The sequence below is a fragment of the Cetorhinus maximus genome, chromosome 12 (assembly GCF_964194155.1).
Source record: "Cetorhinus maximus chromosome 12, sCetMax3.hap1.1, whole genome shotgun sequence".
Taxonomy (NCBI): Eukaryota; Metazoa; Chordata; class Chondrichthyes; order Lamniformes; family Cetorhinidae; genus Cetorhinus; species Cetorhinus maximus.
In genome coordinates this window covers 41,424,322-41,447,663 of record NC_135890.1, presented here as the reverse complement: position 1 = coordinate 41,447,663, position 23,342 = coordinate 41,424,322, and the positions used below count along the sequence as shown (strand labels likewise).

General features: G+C 40.2%; 1 protein-coding gene across 1 annotated transcript in view; it reads right to left on the bottom strand.

Moving 5' to 3' along the window:
* Window positions 1-23,342, bottom strand: part of anks1b (ankyrin repeat and sterile alpha motif domain containing 1B) — an 809,329-nt gene that overhangs the window by 101,447 nt on the left and 684,540 nt on the right. The window contains exons 14-15 of the mRNA XM_078553447.1: window positions 5,020-5,684; window positions 2,676-2,748 (exon numbers count right to left, since the gene is read on the bottom strand). Coding sequence (XP_078409573.1) covers window positions 2,676-2,748; window positions 5,020-5,684 — 738 coding nt within the window. The remainder of the gene's footprint in view (window positions 1-2,675; window positions 2,749-5,019; window positions 5,685-23,342) is intronic.

Below are 23,342 nucleotides of genomic sequence, written 5' to 3'. Positions count from 1 at the left end.
TCAAGTACTCCCACACTCATCAGTATGCTGTACCATGCTTCATGCTCCCCCCCTTCTCCTGTTCATTGCCCAGCCCAGGCTACACCTCACAGTCTCTATAAAGGCCATCAGAAAACCAGATTTCTTTGTCTGCTAGCTGTAAATCTGTTGCTGATGCAGATGCTGAAGCTGTTCCCTCCTACACACACAGATACGCCAACCTTGAATGATGAGTTCAGTTAAAACAAATGCAGGAAATACCACTGTACAAAATTCTTCTGCTTTCTCTAAGTGCTACTGCTTCCTCCTACATAAAACACTGAAAGTGCCAGTCCTGAGTATCATGTTCAAACAATATCACAATTTAATACGCTTTCAACAAAAATACTAAAACTTTTAGAAGCACTAAATATTTTTAAAATCTTTTATGGTTGGAGTGTCAGAAGGTACATTAAGTTACACCAAGAGAGTGTTCAAGAACCCCATTCAACTTTTAATTCAAATATTTTGGCCTCAGCAATCTGTACAAACTTGAGTTGAGAGTATTCACATTAACATCTGTTCAGACCTCTGCTTTAACTGTCATAATGTATATCACATTGCATTAGAACTACCCTTCTAACTGTGCATGACGGAGCCAAAAACTACATATTAAATTCAATAACCGTTTATCGCTTAATAGCTTCTCACATTATTCTTCACTGGTAAAGGGGGATCACAGCTATTTTGGGAAGGGCAGCTGAATGCAGCAGCTGTAATGAATATGATGGGTAACAATGTTTTCTTGATGCAGTGACAAATAACATCATGGCATAATACAAAGACAGTTATCCCATCTAATCACACAAAAATGTCTCCAGGCATTTCATGGAGGCGTTATCAAAAGAAGCATTGCCACTTATTCAAAGGTGCAGGGGGTGGGGGGGGGGCGCGGGGGGCGGTGGTGTGACCAGAAGCTTTTGAGGAGGGTTGTAGACAGGGAGGTAGAAAGACAGAGGGCTTTAGAAGGGAATTAGAAATCATCAAGGTGAAGTGGCTGAAAGCACAAACTCCAATGATGGGACAAAAAGGAGCAAGGAATGCAGAGTCAAAGAACAAAGTGTTTGGGGAAAAAGTTTGTAGGACTGGAACTGGTTATGGGCACCAATGTATGTCAACGACGAAAAAGGCGGTGGGCAAATGGGACTTGGTGCTGACTATAGTATCAACAACAAAACTTTAATATTAGGCACAGAATTATAAAGCACAGGAAGAGGCCAATCCACCCATCTTGTCTGCATTGGCTCTTTGGTAGAACTATCCAATTAGTTCCACTTTCCCACTCTTACTTCATAGCCCTGTAAATTTGCCCTCATCATGCATTTATCCAATTTCCTTTTGAAAGTTACTGCTGAATTTGCTGCTAACACCCTTTCAGGTAGTGTGTTCCAGGTTACAACAACCCGCTGCATAAAATATGTTTCTTTATGTCACTACTAGTTCTTCTACCAATCACCTTAAATCTGTGTCCTCTTGTTGCTAACCCTTCTGCCTCTGGAAACAGTTTCTCCTTATTTACCTCTTAACCTCCTTTATCAAGGGAGAATAACCCCACCTTCACCAGTGTCTCCACATAACTGAAGTCCCATGTTTCTGGTATCATTCTAGTAAATCTCTTACTACACCCTGTCTAAAACTTTTGACAACCTTCCTAAAGTGTGGTGCATAGAGTTTAATATATTAATCTAGTTGAGGCCTAAGGAATATTTTAAAAAGTTTAGCATAAATTTCTTGCTTTTGCACTCTATGCCTTTGTTTATAAAGCCACAAATCCCATATATTTTTCTAACAGCCTTCTCAACTTATCCTGTCACCTTCAAAGGTTTGTGTGGGCACACCACTAGGTCTCTCTGTTCCTGCACCCTCTATAAAATTGCACCATTTAGTTCATTTGTCTTTCCTCATTCTTCCTACCAAATGCAGCACTTCACACTTCTCTGCATTAAATTTCATCTGCCATGTATTTGCCTATTTCACCTTATGCATTCCTGAATTCTGTTACTATTCACTTCATCATTTATTATATTTCCAAGTTTCATGCCATCTGGAAACTTCAAAATTCTTCTCTTTATACCCAAGTTCAGGTCATATACATATATATCTCAAGGAAAGAAGGGGTCCTAATACCCTTGGGGAACACTACGCCATACTTCCTTCCTGTCTGAAAAACAACCATTCATCCCCATTATCTGTTTTTGGTCCCTTAGCCAATTTATTTTTCATGCTGCCACTGTCCTATTAATCCCAAGGGCTTTCTACCACCCTCTACATTGTCTACAACCCTAATACAAGCCTATTATGTGGCTCATTGCCAAAAACCTTTTGAAAGTTGATGTACACAACATCAACCGCACTACCTTCGTCAACCCTCTGTGTTACTTCATCAAAGAACTTAATCAAATTACGTGAACGTGATTTGCTTTCAACGAACTCACGCTAAATTTCATGTATTAGCGCAGAGATTTCCAAATGAAGCACACTCTTAATAAAGCCCAGGAAGGAAACAATTTCATTAAATGCAGTTAGCAAGAATATACAAGTAAAAACACTCTGACAAGTGTATTGAAGAATCTTATGTCATTAGCTATAAATACTTGTTTTTTTTTCATGAATTTAATGTAAATGTAATAGTGTGGACTTCAGATTTTGTTCCTTACCTGAAGCATCATCGTGCTTTCCTTTCAGGCCAGTATTGATTCCAGCTCCTATGGAGCTCATGATTTTATCAATCTGCAAAGAACATAGTAAGAACCATTAATCTCTAAACAGCTGCTTCACTGGCTCATCCTTTCCAGCGCTCTGCACACCTGCAGAAGCAAAGGCTGTGTTCTGTTCTGATTAGGCTCACCATGGGATCCATAACAACTGTTTGCTCAGCTTTAGTCTTAGTTACATTCCTGTTCTCAAAAAATCCTGAAAGCAACTATACCTCAATGTTTAGAAAGTGCAAGTTATACTTTTAAGCAGAAAATAATTAATGACCAAAATCCTCACTCCTTGTCAAGTTCTTTGATCCATTTGCAATTTTAAAATAATTTCCTTCCCATGTGTCACCAATCCTGGAAGTCCTAAAGATTGCTTGTAACATTGAGAAGGACAATGTATGGTTACAGCATTCTCTTTTCAGAGCAAAATTTTACATGGGGTAATCATAAATTTGTTTTTCTCAATGTTGCTGCCCTCACCATGAAAACCTTCAAACAACTTTTAAGACAACTTGTGATTGAAATCCAATGATCTATTCAAAAGTAATTAAACGTGGGATCGTAACACTATACTAAAGGCCAAGAGGAGACTTAAGGGTTTCTAAAATTATGAAGCGATTTGATATGCTAAAGAAGGAAAGACTGTTTCCTCTGTTGGGAAACAGTAATGAAGTTTAATCAATTTAAAAGTGTCACGAAGAGGGGGAGGAGAGGGGTTTGAAGAAACACCTTTACTCAATGTATTACTGGAGCATGTAATGCTTTCCCCACAGAGAATAATTGAGATCAGTGCAAATGTAAAGGGAAACCTGGATATATATTTGAAGAAAAGTGAATACAAGGCTATGGGGAAGCAGGGCTGAGGGATTGATTTTTGAATTGTTCCAGCAAAGAGCTGGGGCAGATACTATGCATGATTTGGCTCCTTTCTGTGTTTCAAACTTACATGGTTCATAGGTGAGGAGTCCACGGTGTAGATTCTCATAAACTTTTGAATCGAAAAGGATGTAATATTGTCAGTAAGCACTCTATGCCTTTGTTTATAATGCCACAAATTTTGTATATTTTTCGAATAACCTTCTCAACTTATCCTGTCACCTTCAAAGGTTTGTGTGCGTACACCCCAAGGTCTCTCTGTTCCTGCACCCTCTAAAAAATCGCACCATTTAGTTCATTTGCCTTTCCTCATTCTTCCTACTAAATGCAGCACTTCACACTTCTCTGCATTAAATTTCATCTGCCATGTATCTTGGCTAGGGTATTGGAAATGCTGAAATCACCAATATGGGAACACTGGAATCAAACCTCAAACTCATCATAACAGCAACTATTTTGCACATTTCCTGCAAGTTATCAAAGCAACTGAAATCTTCATTTTTTTCCCACAAAGGACTGGAAATAAAATAACTTGAAAACTGAGTAATTAATGGGATAGAATTACTCAAAATACTGTAATTTATTGAATACATTAATTGGGTACATCGCAGTGAGTTATTTTTCTATTTTCTGACTTCCAGTGTCCAAAGCCTTAACCAGACACAGGTTAGGTGAACCATCAAATGCCAAATAAAAGCCATTCCAACTCTGCCCCACAAATGTGCCCTAAACTCGTACACATTGTGATTCCTTCCACAATCTTGTGGCTCTTCTCAATGAGCTGTCAAGCTTCATTGTTGCTGCTGAAATATGAGCATCCACAAAGAGCTGGATTGCTATTTCCCAAAGTGATATCCAATCGAAATGCACAGCCAGCAGCTAAGAGACTTTCAACCTCTCATTCAGGGCTGGAGTGGAATCCAGGTCCCACTGGCGAAAAGACAGTATGCTAACCCACACCACATGCTCAAAGTAATTTTAAGAAGAACTGCTATTCCCAAAAATGATTTCAAAATTACATTTTTTTAGTTTCAGGATAAAATTAAACTTCTTGTGAGGGGCTGAATTAAGATTTGGATTATTAAATGAATAGCTTTCTAAAATATATGTCTAAGCAGGTATACATTGGACACTGCATGTTATATCCTTTCAAGCTGGTTTATACATTACCATTAATACATAAGCGGATATGGTGCATTTGGTGATCAGTGCACAAAAGGACTTCAGTTTACTGCATTAATTGTATGTCATGCTACTAGAAATTCATCACCATTCACTTATCTATTTGATAATTTTATTTGTCATTGCTTTAATAATCTCGCAGCTCCTCCATTACAAATAATAATTTAAAACACTATGCAATCTTGGAATGTCCACAATTGACATTTGGAACATATGGCACTTTTATAACAACTCTTACCTCTTCCCATTCAGCTGTGAAAGAAGGTGTTCGTTCCAGACATTTTCCGGTGCACTGTTTGTTTTCTTTAAAGTAGTTTGATACAGACTCACAGCGACTGCTCCTTGATTCTTCCTCAATAGGCGAACAAGTTATAAGGTTGGAATCTGACTTTGAAATGTTTCTGGCTAATTGTAACTCAAGAAGAGTCTTCCCTCCTGATCTTACCCTTCCTAAAGTGCATGCCCTATCCTCAAAGGCAAGCTTCTCTCCTGTGCTGTTTATCCAGTGATCGTTGTTTCGAAAAGTTCTGGTGCTGACTAACGTGTCACTGTCGTTCTGGTTCACATTTGTGTGTAAAATGGTTTTATAAAGAACTTGTGGTTTGCTGTCGCTGTTTAATATTGATGCATCACTGACAGCTTGCGGCCGTTGTGCTTCATTTGTTTCATCTGTGCATTGTAGTGAATTTGCTTTAATTAAATTTGGCTCCCGGGTTGGCCCTTTGATTCTCAAGGCGTTGTCATTGCTGAACTCCTTATTTGTTTTAGTGTACAGATGATAAGGGTTCTCTGGAGATTCACAAGCTGGGGAAGAGCCATGCAGCAAACCTGCAAACTGCTCAGGGATGTGTCCATCATGGAGTTCATCTTCCGCAGAGGCTTCACGTTGGCAAAGACTCTCCTCTGGCAAAGACAGGATAAGACACACGTAATTACAGTTAAATACAAATGAATAAAGGGCAAGTTGCATTTAATTAAAATGGAGGCCTTTCTGCTGAATGCCTTTACTGTAATAAGAAAAAGAACAATTTACTAATCTCTCCCTCTTTCTATTGGATGACATATATTTTTTAGTAACCTGGGTAATGCTGGTGTTCACTGCATTTTCATTGCATCAGTTACAGTGAAGGATTTCTGAAGCAGACTTTGCAGAATCTCGCAGTACTGAAAGATTCCACTTTTGGTGTTGAGCTCCATAGCATACTGAATTAATACACTTACAATGCTCCAACTTTATTCCAACAGATCCCTAATAACATTTTTAAATAGGATGGGGATATGGGGAAGAATCTTATACATTATGCTTTAGCGACACAATCTTCCCATATTGAGAACAGGTAAGGAACATTTCCCTCAGGTGCCAATATGAAATAAAAACAAAGAAAGAACCTGAAGATGGGAGTGGGATGATTGTGTTAATAAAGATTCTAGAGCAGTTTCTGAGCCTAACTGAACCAGTTAATAAATACAACAAATTGTTTGTATGATGCAAGCCCATCCCAACACTCTTCATTCATGCTCATTGCAAATGACAACTTCCACGGACAGGCCCATGCACCTATATAAACTTTAAGTGTCTTTTCATATGTAGTGAATGGGGTATAGTGTGCCTCAGGACTAATTTTCTTTTTGCCACTGGATTGTACTGGAAATAGTACAATTAGCCCAGTGTATGCTCCTGAATTCTGAGACAGAAATACAAACATCGACAGATGACAACAATTTGCATTTACACGATTATAGGATGGTTACAGCTCAGAAGGAGCCCATTCAGCATTTCATGCTCATGTCCGCTCTATGCAAGAGCAACTCAGTTAGCCCTCTGCCGTTTCCCTGTAACCTGCAATTATTTTTCTCTTCAGACAATTATCCAATTCCCTTTTGAAAGCCGTGATTGAATCTGCCTCCACCACACCACACACTGAGTGAGAGGAGTAGAGAAATCAAGACGACCGATGTCATGTGGGCAGTTCCCAATAAAAAGATCAAGAGAGGCTAGAGAAAGGAGTCCAAGTGATACGGGAATTCTGAAGATGGAAGAAAGGATCCAATTTGGAGGGGGAAGACTCCTGGCTAAAGAAGTGGGCAGGGAGACAAAGGTGGCATAAAAAGAGCTCAGCTTGAAATTTATTGAGGTAGGGGCTAACAGGATGAAGCTGAGGCTTTTGCTGAGGACTGATCATTTGAGTCAGAGAGGTGAAGGTCAGAGGGGATAATGAATACACAACAACGGGTGATATGGGAAGGAGTGATGGGATCAGAAGACAGTGAAGGGGAAGAAGGATCCAGAAGAGCATTTGTATCTAAGCGCTACTGAAGTTTACAATCTTTGACACCAACATAAAGAAAGGTTTTTGTTAAAGTGTTGGATGAGGCAAAAGATGAAATGAACTGGGGTCAAGGACAGATCGAGATAGAGTGCGTCAAAGCTGAAGTAAATTGGAGCCAGAGACAGTAGCAGAGGAAAGAGATATGGGAATGGAAGCGATGCATCTGATCAAACGCGAGAAGGTAAATAGAAAGCAATAAAGGTGAACAAGGTAAAAGAAATAAACAAAAATCTGATCGAATAGAAGAGCAGAACTTCTTCAAGGTGGGCATTCCTGGAAGAGCAGTGGCAGTGAATTAAACGCGAATGCATAAACAAAATACTGTGGATGCTGGAAGTTTGAAATGAAAACAGGGAATGCTGGAAATACTCACAGGTCAAGAAGCATCTCAGGCTACACACTAAATTTATTGTCATATACAGATTTAAGCAGAAACAAAAATAAATCAGTGGATAAAATAGTAATACATTATTAAATTATTTCTGATACTTTTAAGCTTTCATGAGACCAAAATAACAAAGGGTAAATTTTTACAGTCCTATTTCGGCATTCTTAAAACTGTATTCTGTTGGGACAATCTCTAAGACATCTTGAAAGCATCTTGAACATGGCACAATTTGGAGTGCAAGATTTTAAATACTCAGAAACTGCTAAATGGTGTAGCCAATATATCATCTGCTTCTTATAAAGACTAATTAGCAGAACAATCAATGCAGTTTGTTGCCTCACTGAAAGCTTGCGAGAAAGACCATTTTTATTTTAACCCAAGATAGTACAAAATCTTTTGCATAGAATTACTTAGAAATACATAGAATATAGAGCGTAGGAACAGGCCATTTGTCCCAACTAGTCCGGTATTTACGCTATGCATGAGTATCTTTCCTCATCCATCTTTTATCAGCTCAATCCTCAGTTCCCTACTCCCTCATATATGCTTATCTAGCTTCCTCTTAAAGGCATCTATACTATTATCTGCCTCAATTACTCCTTGTAGTGGCGTCAGCAAGCTCTACATTCCACCACTCACTGGGTAAAATAATTTCTTTTGGATTTCCTATTTGATTTCTTGGTGACTATCTTATATTGATGATGTTTAGGTTTGCTCTTTGCCACATGTGGAAACACTGGGCTGAATTTTCCTGGCCCACTGAGCTTTAAGCTGAGAGATTGGAGGGCTGGCAATATGGCATGTTATCGGCAGTGCAATCTTAGCGAAGTGATCTTCCACCAGGCAGCTAATTGAGCTACTTAATTATATAAAAGCAAAATACTGCAGATGCTGGATGGAGATCTGAAATAAAAACAAAGTGCTGGAAAAACTCAGCAGGTCTGGCAGCATCTGTGGAGAGAGAAACAGAGGTAATGTTTCGAGTCCGATATGAGTCTTCTTCAGAACTGATCTACTTAATAGTTCAATTAAGGGCCACTTCCCACCATAGTAAACCCTGGCGGCTTCCCAGTGGGTTCCGGGAAGTGGGGGGGGGGGTGGCATCCTTACTGGGTGCTCCATAGCCCATGGAGGGGTCCCCTGGCAGCAATGGCCATCCCCTGGGCTAAAAACACCACTGATGCCCCACAGCCCTCCCTACACCTGAATGCCAGGGACTGCCCTGGCCCTACCTTTCCCTTGAGGGTTCCTCGGTATCAAGGTGCCCTCTCCCTGGTGATACAGCCTCATCAATGGCTATCACTAGGGGTGACATTGCTGAGCTGCTGGCCTTCTGATTGGGCCGGCAGCTCCAGGGGGCATGCCTCCATCCGCAACTGGTTGGTGCATCCGGTGGCCAAATGCCACTCCAGGGTTCTTCTGCCCGCTGAAGCAGGTCAGCTCCCACTTTCATCCTTGGCGGTGGGACTGCTGCTTCTGCTGAAAAATTCATCCCACTCTTTCTCTCTCTGTCTATGAAATCAAAACCTTTCATATTTTTAAAGACCTGTAATAGATCACCACTCACCCTTCCCTTTGCAAGAATAAAGAAACCCAGCTGATTCATCCATTCTTGACCGATATCAGTTCACCATTCTGGTATTATGTTTATAAGTCCTTTTTGCATCCTTTCCAATGCCTCTACATTCTTTTTATGATTTGGTGACCAAACTGTACACTGCTTTAAGAGTGATCTGACCAAGGTTCATTGCAAGTTTAGCACAACTGTTTGATTCCATCCCTCTAGAAATAAACCCAACTGCTTAGTATAAAAACAGAAAATGCTGGAAAAGCTCAACAGCTCTGGCAGCATCTGTGGAGAGAGAAACAGAGTTAACGTTTCGAGTCTGTATGACTCTTCCGAGCTTTTATCCTACTGCTTGGATGACCTTTGTTATGGTTTTATTGACCTGTGTCACAACTTTTCATGATTAGTGTAATTGTACTCCCAGACCCTTTTTCTCCTCCACCTCAATTAGATATTTTATTTTCTAAGTAATCTCACACTTACCTATGTTGATATTCATTTGTCAATTACATGACATTTCATTAGTTTTATTGTAATTTGTTGCAGTGCTCCATAGTTTCGGCTGTCCCTCCCAATTTAGTGTCATTTACAAACTTAGAAATGTTGTTCTTGATTCCAAAGTCTAAATCTTCAATATAAATTTTGAACACTATGATCCCAGCATTGATCCTTCTGGAACTCCACTTTCACCTACTGCCACTCTGAACAGAATTACCCCCATCTCTGCTTTCTGTCTTTCAGTCAGCTGATTTTGCATATACACACGTAGAGTGCTAAAAGCAAGAAAAATACTACAATTTTATCACTTGCAGCAAGATGGGGCTTGGGTTTTTCACATACGCCACTTGTTCATCTGCAATTCAAGGTAAGGAAGCCTGCTTATGTACCCGGGTGCCTCAACCTCAAGGTGGCTGGCACAATAGCATCATCCTGAAAGCGGATATCTATGATATAGCTAACATAAAGCCTTAGAATTGGATCGACAGTTACTAGGAGACGGTGTTTGGTGGTTGGGCAAAGAACATGTGCTCATATACCCAGGACTCAGTGCTATTAGGTTTGTGTTACAAACAGGTATGCAGCTATTACTTAAGTTCTGCATGTCCACTGTTGGAAGCACTGTTAATGGGATAAGGTTTCTGTCCATGTGTGGTCAGGAACGCATTCACACATTTTGTAGAGAGCTGTACTGCTCATCATGCTGCTGATGAGGAGCTTCTGGTACCGTTCTAACTACATTCATAAATTATTGGACAAGCAATTAGTAACTAACCTCCTTGGGATTGCTGTCACTCCAGGATGATACGTCTGACATTAAAAATTCAGAATCAGTTGGGAACAGAAAGAAAAGCAAGACAAAGTTTGCATCCGTTTGAAGTGTCATTACAGAGTGAGAGAGGTGGAGGAAGGAGAAGGAGAAGGGAAAGCAAGACAGGTAAAGAAAGGGGAAAAGAGAGTGAGGGAGACATGGGGAGAGGGGAGGAGGTGGAGAGAGGAGGAGTGGAAAAGAAACACACAGTAACAATCCACGGGGGATATGCAGCCCAGGCCAGTGACGTGAGCTGTGAGCAGTTCTGGGATGATGAGACATAGCTGGTTACCTTTAGAGGAATGATCATAGTCTACTGGCTGCCTATTCATAAGAGCCATAGAGTTCCTTGGGTTTAATCAGCTCATTACAAGAATAATGGGACCAAAGGTCATGTCATTCCCATGAACCACTGCGCTGGAATCAGTATGAAATAAATGAGCCAATCAGATAAGGCAAAAGGTAACATCAGTTTACTATTTAAAAGAAATACAGGGGTAGATTATTCAATCTTCTCAGGCCTACCTTGATTGGTTTGGATAATCAGCTACAAACTTTAAAACTATTTTTCTTCTCATATATCAAATTAAATGTTGTTCAATATGTTTTTGTAAGATCTAATTTCTCATGGATAATACTTTCTGAAATATGTACCAACTGTCACTGACGCAGTGAGAGTTTAGGATATAATGCATTAGGTTCTTATCAAACTATCCATGGATGCTGACTTCTGTAGAAAGGTACATGGAAATTTTAGACTGATTCCATTCTTGACCTTGCTGTATGTTCCTAAGCAACCGAATGGAAGTTTTGCAAGAGGCAGTTCGGTAAATTTCCAATGGTGTCAGAAATGCAGACACACAAATTATAAGCCCAGTAATAACAGAAAACGTTTAACCCATTCATAAGACATTCCGTTTTGTGCTATTTTAATGGAGATTTTAATACACAAGTCTAATCTGTTTTATTTTAAATTTCAAAAACATGAAGGCAAAGCAGGGCAGTATGTACTATTTCAGGCACTCCTGCCACATTTGCCACATTTTACCAATCCAAACGATTGAGCGCTACACACAAATTTTATGATTAGACTCAACTTCTGAGTTACTCATGTGCAGGTCCAATTTTCAAGGATCAATGCATCATTCCTAGAATTAAGCTTTGACAGTCTCAGCATACCTCCTGGCATTCAGTCAATGAAAATCCCTGAATATGGTCCTAAAAATAACTGAAGCCTAGACTATCATCCTCCCAACTGAACATAACATAACAAAATGTGAGAGAGGTTGGGGATGGAAATTATTGGGGGGAAAAACAAATCGCAGATGCTTTTTATTAATTACCAATTACCAATTTGATATATGCCATTCCTGTATTAGATCAGTTTCATTAGTCAAATAGTTTTGGTGATAAGAAACATGACCCATTTGTTACATTGCTGTAGAGATTTCCTTTATGACTAAGTGCACCAATTATAATTGCATTATGAATAGATAGTCAGCAAGTGAGCTTGAATAATGTTAATTTGGGGTTTCTGGTGTCTCATTGCTTCTGCATCTTATGTCAGTTTGAACTGACATCTTCATTTTGAAGGTAAAAATTACTACTTTCTAGTTACTCCAGCTGACTTGGCCTAGTGCCCCATCAGCTACAGATGGCTTCATGGATACATTTGCATTTATCCATAAAGACTGTCTGATCATGCTTAATTTTCCATTTTAATGTTAACTATTAGCACACTGTTTAGTCATGCAGGCATGCTCTTCTGAGATTTTTGAGTTTATCCTGTCTTGTTTGATGTGACAAGACATGCCAAAGATTGATAGGTCTTTGTCTATGGTTAACTGTTTGGGTTTTTTGAAGCCGATGAGTGGATAAGAAGAAAATAGAGAGTGAGAGCTTGGGGGCAGAAATGTAATATAAAAATGTTAAGTCCTGAAATTCCATACCATTTTTCACAAAATTGCAGTAACAAAAAAAAAACTATTTTGGCAGCAAAGTTGAGTGAAAATTCATGATGCTATTTTCCAATGATATCGTAGCTCAAAGCTTCCTGTCTTTACACTCACACTGCTTTCAAAATGACTTCCAAAATGCACACCCAACTCAGGACTGACTTTGCCCAGGATTTTCATCGTTTCACACAGAGTTCAGGTTTGTGGTGCGAGCTGCAATGGTGGGTGGGAGGAATGCAGGTTGGTTAGAAGGCTCACCTTGGTTCTCGGAGACTGCAGCCCAGCTCTTAATATCCTTTATATGCACCCTAAACCTCACCCTCCTACCCACCCCCTATCTATCCATGCCACCTCAGATCTCCCATGTCGCCCCATGCTCCCTCCATGCCCCTCATATTCCCATGCCGCCTCCATGCCTTTTAAAATCCCCAACCCACCCCATGTGCCCCCATGTATTCACCCAGTATGCACTCAGGAACCATGCAATAGCAATGCGAATTATTTTAAATGCAGGTATAAAAAAAAAGCCTGTAACAATCTAATAAAACTATCATTCAACCTCGGTCATTGATACCGCAAAAAAATGGACTCCTATAGAAAAAAAGGTTCAATCCCTTAAGTGGCCATTAAGCTGTGTAAACAAAAAACATGTAGTCAGATACCACATTAAAGGCAGATTAGGTTATTTCAACCTTCTTATACTGTCAATCATTCCCTCAAATAGCTGCGTCAATAGACCACCTGCCAAGCTAAGCATTCCAGTAGCATTTGGAACTCAGCCAAGCATTCATAACAACCACTGTTGTCAGAACATTTGATTGAAGCTGCAAGATCCTGAAATCCATTAAAAAAAATGATGTTCTATTCAATTCCAAAGCAAATTGCCTGTCAATCAATGGAAGGGAACAGGTGCCTAGATATTTTTCAATGTCCAATAGCACAGCTGTTGTTTTCACAGTAAAACATATCTGGACATTTTAATCTTAGTCCAAAACATGATAGGAGAGTTTCCCAGCACATTTTTCTACAGTTTTGAAAGCATTATGGCACTTTCTCCATTGGGAAAAGTTCTGTAAGGCAGGCTAAGAGGTACACACGCTGGTCAATGTAATGGCCAACTTACCTTTGATGAATCACTGCATTAAATACACATCTACAGTACAATACAACATCTAATAGTGACATCTGAAGATGTCAAAACACTTTACACTTAGCTGTCACGAATGTATCCGACTCCTCAGCAGGCCTCCCCTAGTGATCACAAGCTTTCCAAGGAGGTGCTTTTTTGGGGCTTCCAAAATTCGCACTAGCACACGAAAATAGTGTGTGGGAGGAAATACAAATTTCCTGTGGCCCTCACAATGGGGATCCCAATCCTGGAAGTGGTGCATGTGCATTTGTACCCAAGACCATTCCGACCTGTAAGAAGGTCAAATGAAAATAACACGGGCCCAGGAAGGCACAAGAAAATTGTTTTTCCTGCAAAAAACAAAACTATGTTCTGCATTTTGCGAGCCGATTCCCACCTCCATGAAGAGATGAGAATCCGGTCCAGGACGTTAGACTAAAAATCACAAAGCCAGATATGACTGCTGTCAAGATCAGCTAAGAAAGGTGGTAGTAGAGGTTTTGTGAGCCTAAAGAGTGTGACAATCCCTGCAGCTGGGAATGATAATTCGCAGTGATTTTCTTCCCTGGTATGTTGACTACACAGACCTGGACTTGCTTCTCTGCTTCTGAGAGTGGAAAACCAGCAGCAGTTTTCAATTTCCCCTTCTCTCCTACCACACCCTATCTCCCCCAACACAGCTCAGAGTGAGGGCTTTTTAGGAGCAGATATGGGATTCTTCGTCTTATACACCAGTATCATGTAGGAGGAGAAGGACAAGAAGCACAGAAAGGAGCACATGTACAGTCAGGCATCATTTAAGGGGATTACCCTATCAAATATAACCACCCACCCCCTTAAAATACAGAGGCAACACAGATAATATGAAGATGTTAATGAGGAGAAGTGCAGATTAAAAGTTATATGCTCACATTGCTCTCACTGTGGCTACGGAGGTGATGACCACACTTGACTTTTTCAGCACATGGTCATTATATGCCGCCATGATGGATCGTTCTAATATTAGCAGGGTTGCATTCATCAGATGTCTGATGCGCTTTACAGAAGAGGTGGGTTATTTATCACCTTGGTGATAACTGGAAGCCAACAGTAAAATAGGGCCACGCAGTCTTACAGACTGTTGGTTTTCCCAAGGTGCAGTGTACAATCACTAGCACCCAAATTGATTTGTGAGCTCCTACAGATAACCCATCAACTTCCTCAATAAGAAGTGATTTTACACTTGTAAAGTGGTGTAAAACCAGTATGGGACCTCCAGCCTAGCCATCTGATAGTTAACTCACCGAGCAGAGCACTGTTTCCCACTTACTTGCTGCTCTATCAGCGAGCTGCTTCAATTACCAGCCAGAACATGACTAACTTCCATGCACCCCAGCACATTATTCCCTTTGTTTCACCGATGAAATGCAGGTGAGTTGACCCACAAAATTCAGGTGTAAATACTCTCCAGACATTCACCACACACAACTCACATACATTGGTTTAAAAAGCGAAGCAACTCACCATTTGGAATTTCTAGCACTTTAAATTTAGAAAACTTTAAAAGAAAAAATAGGTTCAGAGCATTTTAGAAGGTGTAGACATGTCAGAAAAATATATTTAAAAAAACATATTTGTGGTTGTGAAGTTTATCATTTTTAATGTAAGTTGGTTAATCCAAGTTGCTGTTGGTAGCATCTGCAGTATTAATAAACTTTTGGTCTATTAGAGCATTAAACAGTTCACAAAACTCTTGTTTGCCTAGAGAACAATTTATTACTCTATGTAATTTCTGAAGTGCATGTTTCAGGCTTTCCAGTCCACAATGGAGAAACCAAAGTTTATCATAGATCAATGACACTTCTCTTCCGGGTTAGCAAAATAGGTGGGCTACTGAACGTTGAATGTTAGAAGGTTGGTGGCTGTCTATTTTCTTTCACATGTAAAGATTGCCTTGTAATTGAGTGTACCCTCCAATTCCCACACAAACAAGTCTACCTTATTTTATTTTCCACTAAGTCAGTGACTGGAATAATGTCTTGATAATGCAGGTCATATAATTATTGTCAAACTGACAAATTTTGAGTAGTTAGCCAACCAGATACCATATAAAAATAACTAAACATGTACTACTGTGTTCCTGTCTACCCAACGGCGTAATTTAAGGTGATAATTCCGCTTTTGTAATTCAGCAAAAGTGCAGTTTCACTTCAAGAGCAGCTTGGAGCAAGGGAAGGAGTCCCTCTAACTAAGTTAGCTTAAATGGCATGAAGTGAATTTAGATGGGATATGGCAAGACAGAATCTCTTCAGGGCTGCAGCTCACCATTAAATAGGAAATCGTAATGAAGGAATGCGCGCTGATTTTTCACAATGGCACAGTGAAGTTAATGCTCCCTTTGATGTTGAGTAGTTGAAAAAACTGCAGCAGGAAGTGCATCAAAGGAATGAAGATCAGCCTCCACTGAAAGCACAAATGCAGCTGCATTGAGAGACATTGCTGACTGGGCCATTGTAGTTATCCAGGTGCCTTGTACCGAATGTCAAATGGTGTTTGCTGATATCAGGAGGAAGGTGAAAGAAAGTATTTATCACTTTTGCACATATTTTTTGTGGGTCTATCAAGCAGGGCACAAACCTATGTGGATGATTCCCCCATCCCCATGCAAAAGTGTCAGTTAAAACCTTGTATACGACTATTGTACATTTAAATGACACACTTCCATTATACCAAACCAGGACAGCAAACTTTCCTTATATGTGGAGGCGGCAGCTGAAGAATGGCAAACTGATGTTCAGGCTTCCAGCCTGAAGCACTGCTCTTCTGTTGAGGGTTTATCTATGACAGTTGATCCCACTGAGAAAGAGGTTAACCCTAGTCTTCCAAGAGCCAGTGTTTCATCTCCTTCTAAAAATGAGGATACCATGGACCGAGGTAACAGCCACTGATGTCTATAATAATGCTTCTGTAGTCAGGTATCATCGACCATTTACTAAGTGTAAGCCCTTGCTGATCATACATCACTGAATTGATTTAAGAAGCCATGATGCTCATATGGTTAATTTCTGTGACGCCTTGCACTCAAGAAAACTCTGCAACCCAAGGAAACCTCTGCGCCATGCCCAGCTAATGCTTTCCTTTTTTACAAGGAAAGTGACAAAGATGTCGTTTCTTCCAAACAGAGTTTGTCACTTGCTTGATACAATGTGCATTCTGCAGACTATCTGATATGATGGATGGCTTCTTCTTGCTGCGGTAACCTTCACTTCTACGGGAAGAACAGTCCCTGTTCCAGATGTTGTCTGCAAGTCATCCTGCAGCAGGTAGTGCAACTTCCACAGTTTGTTGAAGTGGAAATGGTGACGAGATCTCTCCTCTGACATGTTCAGGTATGATGGAGGGATTCGCAAACTTAGACATCCCATGCTGAATATGTAAAATTGTAGCATTTGTTGCTTCCCTTTTGAACTTCGTTATGAAATCCATGTTTTTTTCTGTGCCCCCTTGTGCTAAGTTAGCAGACTATGTAACATTTAAGGTACAGGATGTTCCACTGCTTGTTACATTTGTCCCTACCTAGTAACAAGGGTGGACCTTCTTGGAGTGTTTTGATAGGTCACCAGATCAGTTCAAGTTCAACAGTCAGTTTTTTAGTCAGTCAGCCAGCAAATTTCCCAGGTGGGGGACAAAGTCAAGTTACAGCAACAGGTCCCAGATTAGTTAAAAGAAAGGTGCAGAGAAATTGGAAACATAGAAAGGGCTGCTGGGAGCAGATTTAAATGAAGTGGGTTTGAGAGAAGCCCAGAAGATCTATGAAGCCAGCCAAAGATTGGTGACTCCTCGATGTGGGCCACTGAGGCAAAGGTACCCCTTTGGAGCAGTGGTGTTCTGCTTGACACGGCCAAAGAGCTGAAATTGTGCTTGTGAGCTAGTGTTAGAGTGTACCCAGGAATCCCGGGAAATTAAATCTCAAAAGGCGAGATTGAAACCCTGTGAGGTTGGCCATCATTGAAACTGTCCCAATTGGAGCGACTTTCGGAGAGAATTCCAAGGCAAGATCTTCGAAGATTGGAAAGCCTTGTGACAGAGTCGGAGTTTCAGTGAGATTGGTTGACTCATAGTGTTATTAATGTCTGGGGGGCATCTTGTTGAGAAATCCATGGAATCTATTTTGGTTGCATCTGTCGTTTATTGTGTAGTGTGGTATGTCATTCATATGCACCTCATACTTATCCTGAATGTTTGCGTATATGATAGATATTGTAAATTACTTTATCTTTCCAACCTTGTATTGTGAAGTTTATTTTTGTTTGTTCAAAACCCGTTGAATCCTACGGCTTTCTTCACTAAGCAAGTGTCTTAAATCTCAAACTTGTGTCTACTTTAAACAAAATATTATTGGTCCCTAACCGGATCTCACCAACAACTTGGGGTCTGGCCAAGGATCATAACAACCCCTCTCCCTCATCAAAGTCACGCACTCTGTTTAGAACTTCCAAATAAGTAGCCAACCCAGCACATTGTGCAGTGATATTTAAATGGCAGCAGCAACCAAGGAGAAAGAAAGTAAGTACTGGGGAGAAAATAACTCAAAGTAACAGGCTATCCAGCACAACTATCTATCGAGCAAAATGTAATTGAAAGAATCTGCAATCTTCTTCCTTGAAGAAACCTACTCCAGCAGGCGTGGTTCCCGGAGCAGCCATCTTATTTGGACAAGGTATCTCACCATAAGTCACAAAATTCAGCGCAAAACCTGATTTTCAATGATACCATTTAACTGAGGCCCATGCATGTCCGTATATGAGCAGAACATTCTCCACCACAACCAACCCCTGCCCTAAGACTGTAAATCAGGTTAGTAATTGTGTGTATACAATTTTATGATTGATGTACATGCAGAGCAAGACTCTGCCAACTATCTGGAACCTCTCAAAATTCACTGACTGAATTGGTGGCAATGCAGCTGTGCATTGGCATTACGGCTCTATGATTACGGCTACAATCTGATCAGAGGCTATACTCCAAAATTGCAGGTGAGGTTTCTCCAGTTTGATGAGATGGGAGAGCTCGTCAATCAAGGAAAATTGCAGCAGTATAGGTCACTTCTATTTACCTATGAGCTCAGATGTTTAATCAGTCAATTTAGAGTCTAGTGCAGAAAGACAAACTCCAGGGAGTCGATGATACCACTATCTATGATAAAAGATTTTCTTTGTATGCATTTATAAATAAGACATTTATGATTCTGATAGGCCAAGTATGCAAGGAAATCCTCTCTCATCCCCTTCTGACATGAAAAGGGAAATTAAAATGATATTTTTTATTTGTATTTATTCTGGGACAGTTTTGTGCTCATCAAGATGAAGAATATCAATGTTATGGAATGGGAGCACATCCATTTTTAGCATTCAGTGCCAGCAACAAGCACTGTCAGAGTCAAGTGTATCATTTGTTGTAGCAGAATAAAGCTTCTTCTATTCACCAATTCAGCAAAATAACCTTAAGGGGAGTACACAGTGGAGGCAGCAGATTCCATGGGCAGAATTTTGGGTTTTGGGTTGGGATCTTGATGTTGGAGTCAAATGGGGGACACCACCCCCACCACCCCTCTCCACCACTACCACTACCACCACCGCTCCCCAACCCCCCCAGCCAACATCACCCCTCCCCATCCCCCCAACCACCACCACCCCTCCCCACCCCCAACCTCCACCACCTCCATTACTACCACCATAACCCCCACCATCATCACCACCCCACCCCACCCCACCCCACCCCACCACTGTGTGGGGAAACAGCCACCTGGCAGTGATTTTCACTGAATTGGCCAATTAATGGCCAGATGGCAGGGCTCACCATCCAGTAAAGGATAGCAGTGGGTTTCAAAGCTGGAGGGCCAACAGGAGGCTTTCCAACTTTGAAGGAGGTGAAGCCTGCAGTTCAGGTAAGAGAGAGAGGGTGCCTCCACTTTGAGGAGCTCTCCCTCAAACTTTTAAGAGTTTTAAAGTTAAAAATGGCCTCTGCAGCTGGACCACCATTGTGATCAGGCAGGTGGGGAGGCCTCAAAGCCAGCCTGGAACACTGGTCCCCCAGTCAGCCTCTTGCAGGCTGTCTCCAGGCAACTGGCTGTTCCTGATGCCCTAAGGCCCCTTGCAATTAGCCTTAATAGGCCCATTAACCCACCTTAATTGGCTACTCGCCACTTCTGGGTGGGTAACCCTGCTGACTTTGTTCCCACCTGTGAGAAAATGGCTCGGAGGGTGGGATGGTGCCAACAATCTGACACTCTAGCTGGTGGCGCAAACTTTTGCAAACATTTAGCCCCACATGTGGGGAGATAGTAAATGGAGGAGACTATCAGTATATTTATATCTTCATAGATTTGTCCATGATTAGAAAAAAGAGGAGACAAGGTAACAGAGGTTGCATTCCAATAAGCAACATATTGGGTTATGAAATTCAATAATCATTTAGTCTTATTTTACCTAAAGGGTTCGTATAAAGATTATTTAAAACCACTTTGTCTCCATCACTGATATCAAATAAACTATTAAAACTGTCAAAATATACCTTCAAATATTACATTCAGTAAAGAATCAAGACTCAAGAGTCTTGTTTCTTTCAAGAATGCTGCACCAAAAAGCCATAATTGAAGAAATCGTAGCACCTTCATAAAAATCAAGGGCACTTTACATAAGGAGTGATAGTGGTCTCGCAATTTCATGTGGAACTTTTTTTTTTCTAATGCCAATGTAATTATTTCTCACACAAGGGGGTGCTCTCTCTGACCCAAACCCTGCAGCTGAAATGTCCACCTAGCCAAGCACACCACTACCTCAACCTCTAGGAGAAGAAGAAAAGCACAGGCTATTAGGAGAGCTGGGCATCCACACAGTGAGGCTCCCCTCATCTATAAATGCAGTCGTCAAGTTCAACTCTGACAGGTACAAATTTTAAAAGCAACACTGAAGAGTGACCACAAATGAAAATGGAAGCTTTTCTGTATGTCACAGTATTTATTCCAAGCTTCTTATTGTTCTGTATGATAAATATGTCACAAAACTATAATGTTTCATAACATTATTGTGGTTTATTGTAAAGTAGGTTTATGGGTGTAAGTGTAGATGATTCTGTCTGTGTGATTTAATTAAATTAGAGTCGGATAGGCTGCAAGCTTGAAATTATCAAAAAAAAGTTTGGGGTAAAAGGCATTTGAAATGCTAATGAATAAACATGGATGAGGTCTTAGCATGTAGGGTGTGAAGGAAATTTACATTTTTAGATAAGTGAAGTTGTTTGGGTTTCAAAGGGATGGTAGGATGTTTACATCTAACAAGACAAATAGGGCAGGTTATGATGTTTATTTTTCCCAAAAGGTTCTGACCATATTGGCAACATGAAAGATTTTTATATTATGGGAAAAGTACATTCTAAAGACATGTAGAACAATGGAAGTTACAGATTAAGGGGAGAGAAACATATAGAAAGAAAGAAGGAAGGTGATCTTGCGGGGCTGTATAAGAACTAACAGGAATGTGTAAAACAGCCTCGGGGAAGCCTCCAGCCATGTTTGCAAAAGTCTGCTGTGTCCAGCAACTAAAGTTGGAGAAAAGCCTTTGGAATTCCACTGTCGAGTGGGTGCTGTGGTAAATCAGGTGGCTTGCTATTTAAATTTAAAATCTATTTTGGATTATTGCCTTAAAGTGGGTATCTAGCTGGAAGTCAGGTTAATTAGGAATTTGGGGGTTTGTTATAGTATTAAGTAACTAATCTTATGTACGTGCTTGAAATCTTTCCTTTTGTTAATAAATGTTTTAATTTAGTTTTTAAAAGGCTCTAAAGGTGCTAGTGAACTCATTACTTCTGAATTCAATGCCCAAAACTTCTCGTATTAAATTCAAATTGCAAAACCATTGTGATAGCGTGGCCAAGTTTTCCTTGTGGATTTGGTCCGCCTGACACACATCACCTGTCATGGCATAACAAATATGGTTTGATTATTATACCTGATTACATTGGTCCCTCCTCACAATATGAAATTATGACTGATTATAGAACTTCAGAATAAAGTACATCCCAAAGTTGTAGCAGCAAAAAATATTTGCTGGCTGATGTCTACACAGTAGTAACAGGCAGTACTCCATCTCGTTGTGAAGAATCTGGTGCTGCATCTTCACAAGCAACATAAATAGTCTATGGCTGTAATCAATAATGTCCCTGAATTTCAATCACCATTGAACTAGCATTTGAGTATGTCTTAATGAGAAGTAGAAAACCATATTGAGGCTAATGAGCAAGAAGAATTTGATATAATGGAAAAAATTACCCATAAATAACATAGAAAGTTATTTTGGTTTTTAAAATAGGCTCAACTTTTTAAATGGAAAAGTTTTTTGCAAACTTTTATTCTGCATATAAACACACATGATGCAAATTGTGTTGTAATGTGTCACTGGCAGGTGACACCTTTGTGGAGTCACATGATTCCCATGGCACTTTGTAAACACAGTTACTAAAGACACTGCCTTTAATTGTTTCAGACTATGCTCAGGAAAAATTGCCGATGGCATGGTTAATCTCTGTTCAGGTGCAAGCTGGCATTAATCATGTGGAACTAACCTTCTGTTAATTACTGTAATAGACCCAAGGAGTTAATTTAACAGACATTTGAATTCACTTCACTTCATGAAAATTCTTTTGCAATGCACAATATTAAATATGAAATCAATTGTTGGAAAGGGATGCACCGCAAAAAGACATAAAACTGATGCGAGTCCCTGTGTTATCTATCACTCGATCTGATCCTGATAACAGGGGGCACCATTAGTTTGCCACAAGGCTGCGACATGTAGTGCCAAGCTGTGACAGAACGTTTCCAATTTTGGGAACTGATATTAGTGGTTTGTTCCACCAGAAAATATGCCTTTGAACAACTGATTAAGGAGCTGTTTTTACACAGGTTATGTCCAAAACTGAAGCTGTCTGTCCTCTGGTTTACAATAGTTGGCGGAGTGATGAACAGCTCCTTCATGAGCTAGATAGGGAGAAGAAAGAATAAAATAGGCAGTTGGGGTATATGAGTAGGCTATTTGACCAAGTAGCAAGACATGCAGAAGAACCCGTAATTCCAAGTGTACTGAGTTCATGGTCTATACTCAACCACTGGAAGCTCCAAAGGATAGGAATTTGCCCATATAACCTGGGAGAACAAACGACTCAGCTTGCGTTTACTTATCCTCGGGATATCCCAAATTGCTTTGTCGTGACAAATTATTTTTCAAGTGAATTTATTGATATGTAGAAAAAATTCAATTTAATTTGTGCACAGCAAGATCACACAAACAGAAAGTGAATGAATGACCAATAATTTGTTTTTGGTGCTGTTCATTGGAGGAAGAATGTTGGTGCGGACACAGGGAGAATGCTTCCCATTTCTCTGAACCTGCTCTGACACATCAATTCCTTCCTTCCACAGTGAAAAAAAAACTGAATGTTTAAAGTAAATGCTCAGAAATGTCACTAAGAAAGTACTTAAGGATAGAAATTAAGGGAAACTAAACGTGTTTATTTGAGACTCCATGTTTAAACACTATTGATGTGGACAGAACTCCATCTTGCATTTGACGTGTGCTGTAACAGACACCAGCCCTCTTGCTGCAGCCCTTAGGAACAATAAGCCATTGCTATGTAAAGCTAGGAATTGGGTTTCCAAGTATCCTGATGTAAGGTCAGTTTTTTGGCTTTTGCATGTGACCACTAACATCTCTTTCTCTACTAAACTGGACAGTTTTTCTTTGCTTTGCATTATACCCATCAGTTACAAAATAAATTTGAAGGGAAATGTAACTTAATAAGGTGGATGATACAATCCAAGCACCACAGTACCAGAACCACTGTCCCT